Source organism: Grus americana, chromosome 2 (genome assembly GCF_028858705.1).
Source record: "Grus americana isolate bGruAme1 chromosome 2, bGruAme1.mat, whole genome shotgun sequence".
Taxonomy (NCBI): Eukaryota; Metazoa; Chordata; class Aves; order Gruiformes; family Gruidae; genus Grus; species Grus americana.
Window position 1 is genome coordinate 96,553,481 of NC_072853.1, and position 21,096 is coordinate 96,574,576.

The 21,096-nt window shown below is 42.0% G+C and overlaps 1 protein-coding gene across 2 annotated transcripts in view; it reads right to left on the bottom strand.

Annotated features, from left to right (window-relative positions):
• NEDD9 (neural precursor cell expressed, developmentally down-regulated 9) overlaps nucleotides 1–21,096 on the bottom strand; it is a 104,884-nt gene that overhangs the window by 13,581 nt on the left and 70,207 nt on the right. For both annotated transcript variants that reach the window (XM_054817946.1, XM_054817945.1), the window contains one exon: nucleotides 8,222–8,662. In XM_054817946.1, coding sequence (XP_054673921.1) covers nucleotides 8,222–8,662 — 441 coding nt within the window. The remainder of the gene's footprint in view (nucleotides 1–8,221; nucleotides 8,663–21,096) is intronic.

Consider the following 21,096-nt stretch of genomic DNA (forward strand, 5'->3'; position numbering starts at 1 on the left):
AAAAAGAGCAAAAGTGGTTTTTATGAAGCAATAGCCCTGACTTACTTATTTGCTATATACAATGATATACAAGGTGTTTCCTAGCTGTCAGTGAGTAAAGGTTGGGGTTTCATTCTCACATGTGCTAAGGATACTTGCTCTTAATAAATGTTTGGTTTTGTAAGTTGCTATAGGCCTTAGGATTATAAAATCATAATATTTTGTTTTAAAATAAATAATGTATGAACACTGGGTCACTATAAAATGTTCTAGTAGAGTATTTTCTGCCAAGACTGAACCATTGGGGAGCTTTTGATCAAAGCTCACAAGCTGAAAGAGGGGAGGAAGACTATAGAAGCATTTCTTCTAATACACCAGGCTTGTGCTGCAACTATGAGTTGGTTTCTCAGTGCTATAAGCCCCAAGGTTTCTGGAAGGTAAAAGAAAATCAACAGAAATGACTGTATTTTTTTCCTGGGCTGAGCGAGTTATCAGTTCTAGCTACTGTGTAGCGGAAAGAAATGTGGTATTAACACACATAGTGATACTGCTGCTTGTCTTGATGAGGTGTTCCCCCGTGAATTTTCTGAGAAGTAAGATTCAGATCTGTGAAGATAAGAATACATGACAAATACTACCCTAATACAGACTGATTTATTTCTTGATGTTGCTTCCATCTTCAAAATACCTGTTTATTTTCTCATACGCTTTACGTCCATTTGCTGTTCAAGACCAATACCTATGAAGATCTGCTTTTTTGCTCTAACTGTATATGTAGTCAGGGCTAAAGCATGCCAGATGTCACTCACTTACAGTGTGTTAAATTAAAAATGCTTAACTTTGCAGGCTAAGGGATTTAAGCAGAAACTTTTAAGTGTGGCTATGAAGTGCCTCACCAGTAGATGCTCAGTCTTAAAAAATGCCCCAATGGTATTGTAATGCAAATAACGACTAGTAATGAAAATGGGTGTTACTCTTCTCCTTCTGAGGTCATATTATTTCAGTCAAATTTATGCAAGTTTTAGGTTGTGAGTTTTGAAGATGTAGAGCAGAAGTTGTGAAACCAATTTAAAATAAAAAGTGTGAAATGATGTGCTGGCCTTGATTCAAACCGTCAACTGTTGGTGATACAGGTGTAGCCAACTGCTTTCAAACTAGCCTAATCCTGACTTTTTAACTTCTGGTGTGACTTTTTGCTATTAACCAGCACACAAAAGCAAGTTCATTACACTATTTTTCAGTTTTTTGTTTTTCCTAAACCTGAAGTGCAGGCTTATTTTCTTTCCAAACAACTTTTTTTTTTTTTAATCTATGGAGTTACATAAATGACCTAAGCTCGGATTAGCATACAATTACAGGGCTGTATCAGGTGTAGTGGAATGGTGTTGACTTGCAACAGCTGTAGCTTTGGATTATGGTGTTGAATTTTTGCTTGCTGCTGGTGTTCATGATCACAAACTAAATGCAGATACAAAGGTCTGTCTCTCTCCAGACCTTACTGAATGAGCGCTACAAGGCACAAAAAAAAGCTCCGGCTGTCTCTTGTGTCAACTCTAGAGTTTTCTGCCAGTTATGTTATGAGCAACTTTTCTGCTTGCCTCAGTGGAACAGGCTTAGTGCTGGCTGGCCTTGAGTTGCAAAGCTAACTGGGAAGGGGTATTTCCTAGCTTCCGATGGAGTCATTCTTGCTTACAAAAATGTGATTAAAAAGAGTCAAGCCATCACTTTTGAGGATGTCCCATTTTTGGGAGGAAGAGAATGAGACAGATGAGCAAAACATACCTGTTGTTATTAAATTCTCAGCATTTTTAAGAGAAGCATGAAAGAGGATACTTGTCATGGGATGGCACTGGTAAAACTCATAGTGAGAGTATTGGACAATTACTCATTTTTAGACAGATAGTGACATCACTGTTTTGGCATGTGTTGGCCAAGAGGGCTAAAGACTTACTGCGTTACAGTACTGGTGATAGAACAGGCGTGCATTCTGAAATAAATGTCTGTGGATGGATCTTATGGAGAAACAAAATCCCCAAATTATCGTGTGATAAATACTTCTAGTGGAGAAATACACGTATCTGATAAAGCTTTCTGTGGAACCCTGTGATTAAATTTGAGCTAGAGTTTTGATTAATGAGAAGAGTGTGGTGAAACTCAGCACCTTAGCATTTTGGTATCTTGCTCATGATAAATACTTAAATCAGTATTACCACTGCTAATTAAAAAAGAAAAATGGAAATGTTTCATGCCAGACTTCTGGAATGATGATATTCTGATGCAAGTCAGTTTTCCTCCAAAACAAAACATCTACAAAATCATCAAATGCCTGTAAAGCCTTTAGATATCAATAGAACTATGTTTTCTGACTGTCAGCAACCCGTCTTCATCTATCTATTTCCTATCTCCAGAAACCACACTTCCTCCTTATCATGAGATTCACCTTTTGAATAATCAGTTTTTCACTTGCCATTTTGTAAAATGCTCTGCTGCTGTGCTTAGATTTTAGTACTTACAGGGAAATTTAGATTACCCAAAATTAGTGTTTGATTACATCTGAAAACACACTAATCAAAGGTCCAGTTGGGGCTCCTTCTTGGTGTTTAGAAACCTTAAGCTTTCATTTTTCTTTTTATTATTATTTTAGCTAAGATTTGATTCTGCACTTCTGCCTGTCTAGGCAAATTTGTGTCCCTGGGGACCTCAGTTGTTGGATGAGATTGCAGGACTGGCCTTTCTTTCTGATACTATAGGGAAAAAATGCATGCCTCTAGTCTACAAATAGAACTGATTAAAGAGAGCCCTGTGCTTAGGGAGAAACAAGGAGTAATGTTGAGGTCATATGTTTGCTCAGCCTAATAAAATGCAGTCTTTTTCTTAAAATACTTCTCTACAAATCACATCGGTGACTAACTACTGCTTACTCTGACTTGCGGATGAGGGTTTCTTCACTACGTGGTTTTCATGGAGACCGCTGAGGATAGATTAACTGCACAGGCTTTATATTGGTAAAATGGCTTTTCTCCTATTAATGTCACATGGAAAGTTACAAGCGAAACTCCTGAGTCTGAGGAAAAGGCTGCATGCTGTTTTTAACTGCTGAGTTTTCATTTAATTTGAGGGAATGTCATCCTTTAAAGTGTGCCTCATGAAACAGAGCACTGAGTGTTGAGGTATGTGTTACCATTGCTGCTGCACTCAGCGCGTTTGCTGTGCGTTCAGCACTCTTAATACTGAAGCAATGTTTTGTTACAAAGGATACAAATTCCCAAAGTAGAATTTTTCATGTGAAAGCAGAAGGAAAGAGAGACTATAAGATGACTGCTTAGGCTACTTAAGTAAATGATATCATAGGAAGCTGTGGCATTTCAGACTTGAGGGTAAATGGGGACATTGTTCTACCTTGGAATGTAAATACATTTTGCCAACAACCTATGAAATACTAGATATGCTCCCATTCTTTTTTGATGACAAAATGTATCTGCCACGCAACTCTTTACTATGTTTAATGTATGTCTCTCCTTATTTCATAAATGTGAAAATAGGCAAGAAAAAAGATAATAATGCAAAGGCAGGCTTATTTCATAGAATGGTTTGTGTTGGAAGGGACCTTAAAGATCATCTAGTTCCAAACCCCCGCCATAGGCAGGGATGCCCTCCACTAGACCGGGTCGCTCAAAGCAACAAACACTGTATGCAGCCGCTTGTTTCTTCCCAGCTAAGACAGTACTTGTTATGACGTTTCTCCTTCCAATTAAACATGGTTAACTGGCTTCTGCTACTGAAGTCTGTGCCAGAACTGTCAGGGTGGTGCTGCTTGTGGGGTGGTGTTTCTACTTTCTCATGGATTCAACCAACATGACTCTAACGTAAGTAAAGATCAGGGAACAACGTCCATTCCCGTAGCAGGAGGTTTGGGTAAGCCACAGCTAAAGGCAGTGAACTCTTGAAAAAGGTGGAGATTGCAGGACGACGGGGCATGAAACCCTTGATCTGTCAAGGGCATGTTTATACTTGGAAATAGGCCAGGGATGTTCTTGTGTGAATATGAGTTCCTTCCCTATTCTGCTTTATCCATTTTTAAAAGATAGATAAATCCGAGTGTTTCCTGAACTGTAAAGTTCTAGTTCAAACAGATCAACAAACAAAAAAGCTGACATGTTCCAAGTTGGCATCAATCTCTATTTGCCTGAGTTAGTCCGCGCCTTGTGGGAGCTGTAGTTCAGGGCTGGCAACCCCTGCAGTGCAGCCTCTTCCCTTGTTGAACAGCTGTGGTGCATCAGCCTCATATTCTGTTTTGTGCTGATTTCCCTTGATCAAAAATTCTCCTGAAAGCTACTGGTTCCTACAGAAAGCTTTCAGAATTTGTCAAAACTGTTTTCCAACAAGGAAACGTTTCCCTTAAATTTTTTAGCCAATGCTATTTTCAGGATGGCAGGAATGGCACAACAGATCCATTAGGGGAAACACTGAACCAGAAAAAGAGTATTTAAATTATGGTGGTGAGTTGTTTTTACATGCTGCTTTCCCTAGTTTAAAACTCATGTGTGAACTAATGATTAATCACAGAGGGAAAAGAGACTTTGTGCTTTGATAGCACCTTTCCCAAAGGATGTTTTCTCAAAGCAGCCTGCACAGGATGAGTTCCCTCATAACTACCCCCACATATTTTGCAGATGAGATTGCTGAAGGGCAAAAACACCACTCAAGACTATGCAGAAGTCTGTGGCAAGGATAAACCTCAGGCTTCCTGAATGTCAGATTTGTCTGAAGATTCCTTCTCTTTGCTGGTTGCAGCGAAAGAGAGTAAATTTGAAGGCAGAGCACAGAAAGAAGGAATAAATTCTAAGATACAGCTTTTGTATCTTTATGTTCCTCAGATACTTTTCACACTTAAGGGTGTAACCATTTTGTGACTAAACTTGCAGCACAGTTATAAAAGCTTGGGGCTAACCAAGGCTAATTTTAAACCATCCCTCATTATCTCTGTTACTTGTAGGGTGAGTTTTAGAAGGTGGTATTTTTATTTGATAGAAGGAGCCGATACAGCTCAGTTGTCAACAACTAGCTTGGCCAGGATCATTAAATTTATCATTAAAATTACCTGCCTCAGGACTCCTTTTTAACTTGCTTTGCTTTTCTGGCTAACGAGATGCGTTACCTCAGCACAGCTTTATAACATGCCTGCTGTTGATTTACTGTTGCTTGAGGCTAGACAATTCCTGCCTGACAGCGGTTCCTAAGCTTTGCCTGTAAAACTTGTACAGCAGCCAAACCACACATTTGCACAAAGAAAATGGGCAAATGTGCACAGAAATGGATAGGATAGAAGCTGCTGCTGGTCCTGCTTAGAATGGTGTCTAGAGGACATGGTCTTCTCTTGCTACCCACCAGTTTCTGCTGATGGAAGAAGGCAGTGGCTCACTTATGACGTCTGCCCCAATGGCTTAAGTCAGAGAAAAGAGATTCATCATTTTGGAAGTTGGAGCAAAGATTGTTTCAAAATCAAATGCTCAAGATTTCCAGCTTTCCTTAATACTAAGGATTGTTGTTATTGATCCCTAGAGGAGGAGGAGGATTTGGAGGACAACCCATTTCCTTAGACAAAGGAGAAGTGCTGAAGTGCTTCCACTTAATTACGCTTTTCTTTCACAAAGGCATTGGGAGATAGTTGCAGCTGTAGCAGTAAAAAAGCAGTTTTGCAAGGTTAGGGTGCTAAAGAATAGAGTAGGTTTCACCTCGGGCTCATCCCTTACTAAATACCCTACAGTTCTCTCTCGTCTGCCACGGTTCCAATCCCAATGGGCTCTTTTTAGTGTAGAACTGAGCAATTCCAAGGGACTAGAGACGTGTCTGCCTCTGATCAAAGCATGAGGTTTGCAATCCCATAAGCCTGCCACTAACACACAGTAAATACTGAGTCTCGGGGGTCTTAGGCTAAATAAATTTAAAGTCAGGATTAAAGTGATCCTTTCCTAAGTAAGAAGAATTGGTTAGCGCTAAGGAGGTTGGTAGCTACTTTGCTGAGGGTAAAATGCTTTATAAATGCGTGTTTAGTTTATTCTACAGTCGGCAGCATAGCCACTTGTTCTTATGCAGTGTAACTGACCTTTGATAGGTTGCAAGAAATTAAGTGAGACAAATTAGAAGTCAGCCAAATAAATGGTCTTAATTTGCTAAAGAAGGTGACTCGAATTCAGAAAAATGCATGTTCAAACTTGCTGAAAAATTTCTAGGCAGAAACTTGGAGAAAACGGGTGCTTTAGCACCTCTGATTTTTGCATTTCAACAAGAAGTTTGCATTTAACTGAAATCTTTGTTTTAATTTTCTCAGTGTATCTAGGATTTTAACACAGTCCCTGCAGAACGTCCTATTAGTTTCAGTGGAGCTGGAGAGGGCAGGAGGAGGGAGAAGAGACTTTGCATGCAGTTGGAGAATTTTTCTTCCTTTCAGGCAGAACACACGCGTTTGCATTACGCTAAGTAAACTATACTAATAGTCCTTTAGGCAGGTCAGGTCCTAAAATTAAAGTACACAGCACTAATTCTAAGCTAATACCTTGGGCTTCCCAACAGACTTCAGTGCAGCTCTGGAGTATGGTGCATCTCCTGTGGCCCAAGCTGGCCAGCTGAGGCGTCTCTGCATAATGCTGCAATGTTTCATGCAGACACACACTAAAATGTGATCTCTCCTGTGCTGTCCCATCAATAGGCTATTTACCAGGTGATCACCAACTACTTTGGAGGGTATCTAAATGCTACTGTGTATAGGTAAACTATACTGCCCCAAAAAAGATTTCACTATATCTAGTTTATAGGGAAAGAAGGAAAGGAAAGAAAAGATGTGAGATTTCTCAAGAAAACTCACATAATTGCTCCAGCAAAGATCCTATCACTACCTGTGCAGCAAGTACAATTTTCTCATTTTATCTTCCTGCATACCCTACAAAGCATAATTGTGGAAAAGCTGAGCAAACAAACCTCTTTATAACTTGACTTGGAAGGATTTCACAGATATTTTTCTCTTGCTCAGAAGGAAAAAATCCATTTATTCTTATCAAGGAAAATTAAATTATAACAAGGAAATAAAAGCATTAGACTATGTCTTCCAAAGGCCTGATATGAAGGCTGAGTTGGGGGTGATGCAGGGGGGAAAAACCCAGAACTTGTGAATTTAAATTAGGAGATGAAAGTTTAAACCAGTCAGAAACTTCCTGACAGACATCATCTGCTCACATAACTCCGATATAAATGCCATGCTTTAAGCTCTAAAGGGAGGGAGGATGCTAATAGCTGGATCTGTTGAGCTGGGAATGGAGGGACTGTAGGAACGTCTCTGGCTTGGCAGTAATGGGTCTGAAGGCCAGGAGACTCTCCTTCCTCCCTCAGGTACTGTCCCTAACCCTTTTCAGCCACCAAGGTGCTGTGTGCCACCAGGGTGCCTGGCAAGTACCCTGTGAAGGTAAAATGAGGGAGTGTCAGGAGCTGGGGAGAGCTTGAGGGTGACAGCAGGAATAAGGGGGGAACCCACATAATGCAACACCTCTCACTGGAGCTTTGAGAGATCTCAGCTGCTGCAGTAATGACTGTGTCACGGAGCTGTTGCAGCTCCCACTTTCAATCAAGAAATTTAGCTGTAGATAAACATCAAGTGCACCCTTATAAACTCTAGGTTGGGCATTAAAATATCCCTCATTATCATCATCCTCCTGCCCCTCGCTCTTCCAAGTATGGGCCTTGTCTCATTAATCATTGCTTTCTCTTTGTAGTTTAGACCCATTGGGACTTCTGCAGCAAGGCAGTACATCATTTTTAATTAAACAAAAATTACTTGGGTAGATGATGTAACTGTTCATTAATTTGTGGGAGAGTTAATCTTACCGCAGCAGCTCTCTTTTGAGCGTGTAATGCAAGAGTGCCATAGGCCAGATGTGCTGCAGCCTCCCTGGGGAGACTGTGAGGACACAAGATCACATACTTCCCCCCACTTCTAGCAGCTGTGGTAGCGCAGCTCCAAAGTGCTCTACTGTGTATCTCAGTAGCGAATTAAGCAAGCTGTTAAGAACTGGCCCTTTCCTTTCCTCCTGCAGCAGTAAAGTTACTGCTGTAACTTTACATAGTTAAGATATAGGAAAGGTAAATATATATATAAGTCCACAGGCTATCACTAGACATTAACCGCTTCATTGGTGGTCAGCACAAGTGACCTGCTTTGGAGCTATGACATGAAAGCAAACACACACACCTTGTTAATCAAAGCTGGACCGTCAATACTTCTCTGCATGGAGGGTGGCACCTGGTAAATATCTTGTCCCACCAGACCGTGACCAGTGGGTATTTGGTAAATTCCCTGATTCAGATGGGAAGGTGGCACTTGGTAGACAGGGTCCCGTGCTGAGGCATGAGAGCTTGGCACTTGGTAGATCTTTTGCTGGTTGAAGGATTGATGCATCAATCCTGAATTGGACATATCCTGGCCAGAGGGATTGTCATGTACCACTGGACCTATCAGGAGTTTCACACGGTTGCCTGGAACGATGCCTTGCCGGCCATGTAAGGAGCAGAGCCACCATCCTTCAAGACCTTTGGTGTTCTGTTCTATCACCGTCAAGATGTCTCCTTTGCGGAAGGCCAACTCTTCTGCGCATTCAGGGACGTTATCATACAGGGCTCTTGCCATAAGATTCTGTAGAGAAAGAAGGGCAAGAAAAACAAATGAACAAACAAGCCAGAATTTTTCTAAAACTTCAAGCACGTTCTGGGTGGAGAGAAATAAGAACTGAATTTGAAAAAGTGTGCAGGAAATCAAAATAACAGAAAATAATGTAGCACAGGATTCCTCTGTCCCACTTTGGAGAAATGAGAGCGTTGTGCATTAGCAACACTGCCAGTGAGAACTTTTCCAGTAATAGTAGGTCAGATAGAAGCTCCTTATGTGGTCTAGTCACCTGGACAGAAGTCAGGAGAGTTCTGCTCTTGGCATTGAGATGCTCTTCATGTGACTGGGGGCTTGTACCTTCATCTCTTGATGTTGATTTCCCTATTAATGTGTTCTGTGTACTGCTACAGCTAGCTAGTTGACGTTTAAAATAAAATTTGAACAAGACTTAGGGACATAATCCAGAGCAGTTCTAAAAGCGTTTGAAAATATTTGCAGAGTCCCAAAAGACTTTCCAGTAGAGGTGCAGATCCCATTAGTGTAAAGATAGAGGGCTGGCTTTTCTTAGCTGCCAACTGCAGGCTCTTTAGTCAGGTATTTGTAGACCACTTGGTGAGGAAAAACTGGCCTCAAATACAAATTGACAAAATGTCACTGTTTCTAGACTATGATGCTTGTGTTTGTACATAGCTCTGTGTCTCTGTGGTGGTACAGCACAGCATAGCACTAGCTTAATAGGTACAAAGCTTCTTTCCCTCCCTGCTGCTCCAAAGCCCAAAACCAACAATAACAAAACAAAACACACACCAAAAAAAACCCACCCCACCAATCACAAAGAAACCAAAGGACAAGGTTAGTCAGAGTCCTATTCTCTGTAGAAAGCTCTTGAAGATATTATTATTATTTTAAAATAATGTGCCCAGTGACCCCAGCTAGAGTCATGCCTTTGCCATTGGGAAAGCTATACCAATCTACATGTCCTTAGGTCAAAGAGCGTAAGAATTTAGGTACCAAATATTACCATAGAGTGTGTCCATATGTAACTTGGGAGGAGTCTAAGGGCAGTCAAGGAGTGTCTTTGACCTGTGTCAACATAATTTAAGCATTCTCGTATGCATTTTGTTTGATTATGTCAAGTGGAGCAGTAATGCTAACATAAGGAACTTTACACAGGACTACTCACAAGCATTTGCGTAGTGTTCCAGGCAGCTTGCCCTGACCTCCATTTTTGTTGTGGCTGTGCTATCAGCAGTACCTCTGCTAAGAAGTTTTAAGTCAACGCCGAGTCAATGTAAGATTGTGGTCTGTGAGGTACAGATGCATTACTAACAAGTGCTGTCTCCTCTCATGGATTGAACCAGCTCCCTTCCCTCTTTCTTTGCAGGCCTGTACAGCACATCCAGTTCTGAATAATCGGCCAAGCTTAAGTATTCAGTGGAAAGTAGGCAGGCTGTCTGCAGACATTCTTGGACCCCCTCACAAAGGCCGTGAACATTTAATTTCTTGGCTCTGGTGATGTTTCCAAATGCGTTGGCAACAATTGTTCATGCCTGCCTGCTTTTTGGTGAAGGCAGTCAGCAGAGACGGTTATAAACTAATTGTAAGCACTTGAAAAAATATAGGGAGCCCTGGACCTGGAGTGTTCTAGCTAAAGTATTTGGATGGAGTACACAAACTGAAATGGTGCTAATCCTCTATAAGATAGGATATGCAGCTGCTGCGAAGATCTACCTTCCCTCTGTTAAAGGGACAGTGTCAAGTACAATTTAGTGGTTTTATCTGTCTCATTTATCCTCCTCCTTGGACATATCAAAACTTTTCTTAATCTCCCACTTGTTATATCTTTTCCCATTGACACACATCGACACTTTCCCATCATCTCTGTGCTTCATCAAGACAGTAGACTTCCATTTAACCTTGCTCAGTTCAACTCTTCTTAAGTGTAGCATGCGGCCAGGAGGTTGATGAAGGGCTGACTGGTGGATGGAGATACAGAGAAGCTCAGATGTCACGTAAGAGGTAGATGAATATGCTTTTCCCAAGACATGGTGTTGAAATGGGATGCATGACATCAGTTTTCTCTTCTCTGAATGGGGGATCAGTTCTCAAATGTATGAGAAACACTGGCTTTGCCTTTCATCAGCATCATTAGTGAGGTCAGTATAAACTAAGCTTTGGCTTGGAAAAGCAGGACTGCCATTTTGAACTCCCATGTAAACAGCAGCACTGGGGCCCACCATTCTCTGATGTACGTCTACTCAGCTCATCAGTCAATAACATGAAGAAATGTGAAGAGAGATAAAGCAGGGAGCAATTTCATCCGTGCCTTGGCAGAACTGTAAAACTGTTCTTTAGCATGGTGAAAACCAGGGGTGTCTTCTTGCACACTACATCTATGCTCTTGCCATGTTGACCTGGCTGCTCAGCTGAGCCCAAGCAGCTCAGAAAAGAAAAACTCCCGTCTAGTCTGAATATTCCTGTTAATCTCTTTCTGTATTTCTTCCTAATGTGTCTTTCACAGGCAAAATCTACTAACATGACTAGCTCAGCCCGTGCAACTGACTCTTTAAAGGAGGCTTTAGCAGAGAATGTTGTTTAAAGAAGGAAGATTACAGGGAGGGGGCAAAAACAAGCAGGCTAAATCAATGATAAATGCTTATTCTCTTATATTTTGGTGATTAGAAGTTTTTTAAAAGCCTGATTAGCTTCTACAGCACAGCAATTTTCAGAACAAAGCTGGGATGGTGGTAGAATTAGAACAGATAAAAGTTCTCATGTGAGTTTTTTCCAGTTGCTCATTATCTCTGTCCCAGTGACCTTCTCACCACCTGGTGTGCAGCACGTTAATACTTTCTGGATGTGCTTCAAGAACTTTGCTGCAAACAGCTTCAGATTCTCGTTGTCAGTGTTAACTCAGGCACCAGCATGTGAACTATACTAATGGGTTGCCACTTGTTTCACAGCAACTTCCCCAAGGCCTTTTAAATAGCCCAGAGCCATGCCACCAGCATCAGTCACTGATGGAGAAGCGAAGCAAGCAAAATATTCCTCCAAACAAGCACTGGGACCAGAAACACTAAACCTGTTGCTTGTTACCAGCGCCATAGGCACTGTTCCTGCTAAGCAAACCTGTTGTTTTGAGCATTTCCCTGACTCCAGTCTTCCTTCACAGGATTTCTTAATATGAGCTTTGTTCCCTCAGCCGCTCCTCATAAGACTTGCTCTCTAGACCCTTCACCAGCTTCGTTGCCCTTCTCTGGACATGCTCCAGCACCTCAATGTCCTTCTCGTAGTGAGGGGCTCAAAACTGAACACAGTATTTGAGGTGTGGCCTCACCAGTGCCGAGTACAGGGGGATGATCACTCCCCTAATCCTGCTGGCCACACCATTCCTGATACAAGCCAGGATGCTGTCGGCCATCTTGGCCACCCGGGCACACTGCTGACTTGTGTTCACCCAGCTGTTGACCAACACCCCCAGGTCCTTTTCCTCCAGGCAGCTTTCCAGCCACTCTTCCCCAAGCCTGTAGCACTGCATGGGGCTGTTGTGACCCAAGCGCAGGACCCAGCACTGAGCCTTGTTGAACCTCATACAGTTGACCTCGGCCCATCGCTCCAGCCTGTCCACATCCCTCTGTAGATCAAAGATACTCATCAACGCTTGTGGGCCTTATCTCAATTGATATGACAAACTCAAATAAACTTTGGATCCTGTGGGCATCATGCCTCACATCTCACAACACTCCCTCTCATTGGTGTCATGAGCTCGGAGACTGGGGAGGGTTATCTGGAATTAATTGGACTTACTTTTAGAGGCATGGATCTGTCCCTCATCTGTCTGTGAAACAGGCACCAAAGCAGCACTAACATCTGATATCAGAAGGCAAAGGCACAGCAGTGACCTTTTTTTTGTGACTAAGTACTAAAAAGACCTTGGCCATTTCCTAAATAAATTGGCAATAGAGAAAGGGCTGATGAGAAACTTATCCTGGAACTTGTTTTGGCAACTGACAAGTTGCACAGAAATCCCTTTATATTTCTAATACAAAGAGAAAAAAGGAGGGCAACGGATTCAGAACTACAAATTCAGGTTCTGTAATGGCAGGGGAGAAATGAGCTGGTCCTAGACAGGGGGAAAAAAATTTGGTTTGCCATAGAAATCAACTGTGCTTTGTAAAATGAATATACTGGCAGCTACTATGTTCTCTTAATAAGATTAAGGACAGAAGTCTCTGTTGCTCTCCTTTAGTCCAATTAAATTAACTGCATGATAGGTGCAGTGGTGCTCTCCTCAAAATCTGTAAGTACCTATCGTCTATATATAGCTCCATTCTCCTGAGCCCTCTGTGTTACAGCAGCTGTACTTTGAGTGCTTCTCTACAAGTAATCATTGAATGGAAAGATTCAGTTCAGCATTTGTATCCTCAAGCCTTGCTAGTAATATTGGGATATTTGGAGGTCGAAGCCAGGGTCAGGCCTCCACTTTGTTAATACTCTGCACAGGCAAAACAAACAAACAAAAAAAAAGCATTTGTTCTCAAGATGCTTAAATTCCTCTTAACCTTGGACTCTTGCATGCAGTGGAAAGCATCTGTAAAATCATTGGGGGGAAAAAAAAAGATAAGTTTTTCCGTCTCCTGTTAAATAAAGTGCTACCCCAGTCATCAGCAGGTCAAAGTGAAAGGGAGCCTGACCCTAATGACCGCTGCCTGGGGATTTCAGCTGGAACGTGCTGCAGGAAAAGACTCAGCAGACTTTGATGCCTTGTGTCAGAAACTCTAAAAGAACTAAAATGGAAATGGATACTCTCAGATTAAATGCAGATTACAGTGCCTGTGGTCCTAACTTTCTACATTGGTTGAGACAGAAGTAAAGCTTTCAAGCTCTCTCTAGGTAAAGTGAACCTGGGATTTGAACCTTGTATCTGAATTTTCCTTTAATGCCAGCTTCAAGTCCATTAGATATAACCCAGAAAGGTGTAATTCATATTTTCTGCACACCTTGGTTTTTTGTCTTTCTTGCATCCAGGATGCATGCCCTAGTAAAACCTGACTAAGAGCAAAAGATGCTGCCCTGAAAGCTGTCAGCTGTTCTATCTGGAGACCCTGAAGCAAAAACAAAAAAAAAAAAAAAAAGACTATGTAAACTATTTTTCTTCTCAGATGATGAAGGGAGTACAGGACAGATAGACCTCATTTATGGATTTCAATAACGGAACAGTCGAAGGTGTCTCCTCTCTCCTTAACCAACTGTAATTGATGGTTAACATGCCTGTAGCTGAATAAAGATGCATGGAAATACTTTGAAAAATATGATGTTTTGGCTGGCCTTCCCTGCTGTGAAGGGAACTGATAGAAAACTGTAATTTGTGGCTTGGAGGATGAAAAGGCTGTTTGTTGATGAGGCTGAGTGGTAGAAGAGGGAAGATGCAAGACTTAGAGTGGTGGAAACCTCTAGTCTTTCTGCTAGAGTAAACACATCCAGTGACGTGGTTAACAAGAGCATGCGAGGTGCCCACAGCCATGGAAGCAAACACAGGAATAATAAATGACATGCTATGAGATTAAATACAATGGACTCTTTAAGGGCTGAGTGTCGTGGCGCCAAACTCCTAGTGCAGGGCTGCCGACTTGACTCCTCAGCCAGCTCTGTGATGAATGAACACTCAAGGAAAAGGTTCAACCAACCATAAATTCAAAGAATTTCAGTCGCCACCCTCAGAGGTGCAATACGAGGATGCTGCAGAGCACACAGGCTTGTGGATACCGATCCCAGCTCTGTGCTTGGCTGGTGGGGCATGTTGTTTTGTTCTGCTTTTGTCTTGTTTTTAAATATTGCTTCCTATGTGTAGAGTTTATGTGAAAACAGAACCAGAGAAATCACCTCTGCCCTTAAACTGAAAAAGGGTGGGACCCTTTTTTCTATTATTGGACGAACTGTTTCTTAAAATGCAAAATGGCTTCTCTTCTATGTTTAGCTTAGGAGAAGGAAGGAAGAGAGGAACAAAGGAAGGAAAGGTGGTGGGAGACACCCCAAAGGAGCATATATGCACAAACCAGTAGCTTCACTCTGGTTGGATTTAATTATCCATCGCATATTTTTAATAGAGATTTCCCTCTTTCCTTTTGGTTTTCATTACCCCTTGTTTCTGCTTTAGGTTTCTTTGCAATAGCAGTGATTCATTTTGAAGTAAACTTAAGCATTTACATACCCTTGTGGTTGTAATAGTAATGATTTGCCTGTGAGATTCAAGAACTGATCTGAAAATCCAGTAAAGAGTTGAGTTTTATTTTAACAGAAATAGTTTTGACTACAAGCAGGTACTGGTAGAAGAAAGGGAAGTTCAGGCTTTGTTGTGCCTTCTGACACAAGGGCTTCAGTGCAAGAGTCATTGGACAGTTTAACACCGGTGCTTTATAGCTTCCATCTTCTTCTCTGTTTCTCACTGTCACTGCCCCTGAAATAGCAAATTTATTGTGCATGTGTTTGCAAGGAAAGAAACTATCGAGGCAGAGTAGGTAACAGGACTATCTATAATAAGCAACTTTTTATGAAGGCTACTTAATACAAGTTGACAGAGGTCACTGAATAAGACATTCAGCCTTGAAGAAAAATGTCTGTTGCTGATCTCCTCAAACCTGGAAGAAGGCAGTGCGAACAGCAAACGCAGTGTTTAGCACACACAAAGCTGCATTGCCATGTTCTCAGACATCGCTGTGGGCACTGATGTGGGGAACGGACTGTGAAATGCTGCCTTGCTGCTTGGCCTTAACAGCCCGCACGCGTGTGCAGACCTGTAACAGCTAATCACTAGCAACAAGCTGTGTGCAGGTGCTTACTTTTTATCTTAAGTCGATAGCTACACAGAGGAGGCAGGAAGTGCTACAGCAACATGTATGAAAGAGCTCACTGTGCTACCAGGGTGTTGCAGTTACCACAACTTCAGCAAGATGACTCTGAAAGGCCCTCAGCATCTAGTTCAGATCTCAGGTCTGCCTGCTGGCTCTGGCAGCTGTGAACTTCCTTAGGTCACAGCTCATGACAAAAGAGGGAGCCTGGTTGCAAATGCTCAGCATAGTAATGTTTCAGTTGACTCTTACAAGCAGAGTCCACAACTCTACTTTTTTAGGCACTCTTGCTTGCTTCCACCAAAAAAATAAATTTTCTGTTAGTGCAGGTGCTTTTCTGGTCAAGTGCTGCTAGTGCAAATAATTACAAGTCCTGCTGGATGGAAATTAAGGCAGTTTTCCCTGTACAGATTTGGAAGGCTGATTTACAGCTAATGAGAGAGTAAGCTGTGAGGTAACAGTCTAAGCAAAGCCCTAAGGAGGACAGGTCTTCATCCACCCTAAGTATCCTTGTGGTCTAGCCCCAAGCATCTCTGGAACAGGGGCTGTCAGTTATGCTCAAGTATGCCAAGCCATCTGGAGGTTGTGATGTGGAAATCCTTGGGTCTGCAGGGGAGAAAGGCAAGTGTCTTATTTCAGTGTTCCACCAAGCTGTCCCAGCCCCTCTGTCTGGCCTGAGAGGCCTAAGCTGCAGAGTTTGTTCTGCATGTTTGGGTGGGTTTTTTTGTAGTGTGACCAGTTATGCAGAAATTAAGGATGAAAAATGGGAATGTCCCCTCCTTACTCGTTCACGCTTGGGTAAGCCAAAGTAGGCATTATGGCCGTCATGCTCTGGATGTATTCACCCTCGGTTTTTGCAGGCACAATACCCTACCCATCAGGGGTGGCAGGCAGACAGCGAGCAGACCAACTAGGGCCCAGGCACTTCATGCTCCTGTTCAAGATGCTGATGTGGTCCATCAGTTCACCCAAGACTGGGATTCAAATGTAATGTAAACGCATGAGAGACTGAAGGCTCTGTGGTCTGAGAACATTTTTCGTTTCAGCATAGCTGTTCCAGTTTAAGCAAATAGGAAATATCTGTTTATCCATTTTTTTTTTGTAGGCAGCCTGGAAAGTACTTTGTGAAACTGAGGCACGGTGGTGAACATGCAACTTGGGAAGGAATCCAAATGTATGAATCCAAAAGAAGGAATTAGGAGGGTAGAAAGGTGTGGGGGAAGTAAAAAAGGGACAATGTGAAAATGAAGGTTAGAGCAAGAGATTCTAACTGAAGCTTTGGCCTGTGTTAATAAAATACTTCATTGTTCCGCACTGAGTGCATCAGCTTATTGCTGTGCCTGACACTTCAAACAAGTGAATTGAAAAGAAAGTTTTCTGGCTCTGTATCTATTAAGAGCAATGAAATAATAACTTTACACTGGCTAGAAGGACAATAAGCTAGGCTTTGTTTGGTTGTTTGGATGATATTCTTTTGTGTCTCACTTGAGTTCTGGTTTTTGGCTTGGCCGGTTTTATTGTATTTTAGTTAGAGGGGATGTGAGGTGTGGGGGTGCTGCTCTGCTTTCCTGGGCATTACAAATGTAATCACAGAAATATAATTTGAGGTCAGATGTTAAATAAGGAGTTGATTTACCCTTTCTGTTTCTGATACAGTGAAGGATGGATGTATTGTGTCACAAACACCATTTAAATAGCACAAAACCTTTGATGTGCTCGGTGAGCTTGTAGGGGGAGGTTAACAGAAGTGGCACCTCCCTTTTACTACATAGCAACCTTCTGTTTGGAGTCTGTGCAGTGAGATGCAACAGGTCATAGCTATGCTAAAAAAAGGGTGTATCTGAGGTAATGCTCTTTCGTTCAGCCCTGGGGAACACCCCTGAGATTAACTCATGCTGCTTCTGTGTTGTCAGACCACCCACCCCACTTTGGAGCTATCACAGAAGGCTCACAGGGTTTGTGACAGTAATATTTACAGTGAAGTAGAATAGTGATCCACTGATGATATATTCTGATCTTATTCCCCTGCCCTCTGTGTTTCTGGAGTTTTACAGGAGTGCTGAAATACCATTTTCTTTGCTCTTTCTGGGAATGCAAACCACATCCCCTGACCTACCTTCAAGACCTAGTAATATTTAGGGAAATTCCACCACACCTAACTCACAAAAGTTTCTGTATATGTTTTACCCTCGTAACTAGTTTCCTTTCCCCCCACCCAAGGAAGGGTGTGATCTAGTTCCATGACTTTAAAAGGTCTTTTCAAATCTGTCTGACGGCTGTTTGCCTTCTGTGACATCAACAGGGGGAAAAAAAAAAGGGAAAAAATAAAGCATGCAAACAATAGCCTTAAAGTAAATATGATCTCACTGTGATTAAACCGCAGTACATCAAAATCAAAAAAGCAGATGGAAAACCCAACCTCTTTCCCTCAGGCAAGCAATTAGAAACTTAATGAAAGAAGATCGGATGTTGAATGCTTAAGAATTGAAGAAGCAGAGCAGAAGGAGAAAAAAAAAAAAAGGATGGAAAGAAAGAAAGAATCCTGAAACGTGTGTTTTGAGTGCTCAGTTTTCCGTTTTCTGGCATTTGCGAGCAGTCTTCTCTCAGAGTTATCCTTAAAAGAACCCCCTCCTCACAAATTTAATGCTTTTCTGTACAGCTCTGGGGAAACAATCACAACTCAACTGTCAAGAAAACATAGCTGTGTAGACATAGGACCTCAATATTGTCACCAACTTATTTCTGTCTGATGTCTTCAGCTTTGGAAAGTATGATTTTTTTTTTTTATTTTTTAAATCTAGAACTTAGCTGAATTGGGACATGTTCTTATTCCCCCTAAAAATTCTCCATAGAAGGGAAAGCCACCCTCCTCTGTCACTTCAGTGTCACCCATCTGGGATACTACACAGCAGCCGCAATGTGGGATGCCCTGAGAATCCAGCTTGCTGAGGAACTCCTGTTTCCAGGTTCCTGCCAGCCCTCAGGAGGCTAGCAAGGGGACAGGCAGCAAGCTGCCTGCAAATTCAATGTGCTTCCAGGACAGCAGGCCCTTGGCTATCAGATGAGGCTTGCCAGGTCTGGTCAGGGTCTTCCCTATAACACAGGGCACTGGGCAAAGGTCAACAAGCCTCCCAAAACAGCTTGATTTTTGGCAAGCTGACATTTTCTAGGGAAGCCTTCCCCTGGAGAAGGGAGAGGGTGACTGTGTTGGGTGCATTTTAACCAGTTATAGTCGCTATGCATATTCTCAGATTGAAACATAACTTTAACTGTGTTCTTGATCGTGTGAGAGATTTGGTTTGTGTAGTTCCGGGCTGCAAACCAGATAAAGCCATATAGGCAGAGAGAGAGGAAAAAAAAAAAGATATCTGCTTGTAAACTAGGCCCTTCTATAACAGTAAAGATTGGTTTATTACTCTAAGCATTTTAACTGGATGTAAAGCCATAGGACAAGGGCATTCATGACCCTACCTATGGCAGGCTGTATGTTAAACAGAGCACACACTTCCAGTTGTCTTGTACTTAACCCTCTGCATCAAAAAATTCCTTTGAAAGGAATAATTGAGTTTTCATGGTCTGTATTTTCCTCCCCTTGCCCTCCAAATAAGCAGGATGTTCATTGGAGGAATTGAGATTTACTCCCAGGATTCTTCAGTGTTTCCTAAGATTTGTTGTCACTAAATGATTCGCAGTATTGCTCCTGCTAAAAATTTCAACCTTGCTGTGAATGAGGCCTGCTTAAGAAAGGGCTTCTGATGTACTGACTGCATTCCTGTAGAGTAAATCCATTATTACTCTTCCTTTTCCGGGCAGGCTAATTCACTCTGACTGTGAATGAAGTGTTTTTAAAACAAACACAAAAACAGAAAGGTGAGAATGGGCCTCATCCCTATAGAGGAAAAAAAATACACAATTTTTGTCATGCTATGCACTTGTGTTTCTAGGACTGCAAACTATAGCTTTAGCAGTCCTGTTTCTTGTCAAACGCAAGCTACATCCAAATCTGCTGTGGAAAAATGAGCTCCTTAAAATTAAGACAGTTTCCACTACTGTAATGTCTAGACCAAGAGGCAAAAGAAGAAGGTCACTTGCCAAGAGCAGCCTGTGATAGACAGGCAGCAATATTCAAGGGCTGTACTCTTAGCTGCTATAAAGTGACCCAGCTTCACTGATACGAAGAGCTGCAGCCATTTACAGGCAGCAAGAAGTACCTCTAAACGCAGCTTTACTTGGCTGTAGCCTAGCTTAACAAATATTGTTGAATGCATGCCATAAATATTCTTTGGTAGTACAGTCCCAGAGGAGACTCTGATCAATCCTACTGAAGACCTAGCATAAAGCATCTTTCAGGGGTCACAGTACTGTTGTAACAGATAAATGTCCATTGCTTTCATGGATGCTCAGAGAGCACCTACTACATTAAAAAAAAAAAAAAGGTATCTTCAGAAGTGACTTGAACATTTACAATTCCAAATGTCACTGAACGTTGGGCTCCTACACAGGTCTGTGGACTTAAGTGTCTCAAGAAGTTCAGCTACTTGTCTCCATCAAGGGCAGCCAGAAATGGGAACAATAGAAGATAAGGGTTCTCCACAATTGCTGCAGCTAAGGCAGACACCTGTGCACGCTCCTCTTAAGTGCTTATGTAGCTTTAAAAATGAAATTAAACTCTAGATCTTGGAGACAGGCAGGTTGCTAACTCCTGTTGGTATGAATGGGGTTTAGGTACTTAAATGTCTGTGATTAAGCTGGTCCAAGGAAAATAAGCAAAAGAAATGTGACTTTAGCTAGGTGCCTCTAAGTGTCCTAAACCCATCTACAGTATGCAGAAGTCATTTCCGTGCCTCTAACATCTTTGATAAGGAGGAAGCCCTATGCTCCAGTCATGGTTTTCTGCTCTTTGTATGCACAGACACAAGGCTGTTTGCTATTTCCAAATATTAAGGGATCATCCTTTTCTCCTGCACTTCTGTGCAAGAGCAGGACCTCATGGTTGGCTGAGGACTACGATGAGTGCAAGCCCTTTGCAAGGAGACAAATAGGCTTCTTCTCTCCTATCATGTCTAAAGCTGGCCAAAGTAGCTAGTAGGTACACCCATTCCAGTAGTGGTGCATGGAGGTATGTGTGATTCAGGAGGATTGCCTCATTCGAACTTTTAGTCGGGTCACTAGACGTACCTGGCCTTGCTTACAATGACTCTGATATTTGTAATAGAGCACAGGCAGTTCAATAATATAAACTTCTCATGAGCCACCACATGTAAGAGTTCAATGTTCATTGATAAGATATCAGTGAAAGTATAGTCTTTTCTAACCCTGTCTGTTGCTGTGCTTGTGATCATAAGATTCCAAAGGTGAATCTGTACATAGTCTTACAAATTGTGGTCCAACACTTAACAAGTTCATAATAATGCTTCATGAGACTTCTCCAAAGTCTGGCCTGTATTCTGCACAATGGTGGTTATCGGCTTAGAAGGGTACAGAACTCTCCTGAAATGTACTTGAACTTTTTCTTTGCGGAAGATGTTTCCATGAAGTCTTACTATTAAGCAATTTTACCTGCTCTCTGATCTGGTAGGGCCCCCTCTGATGTGGTCTTTTCATAGTATGGCA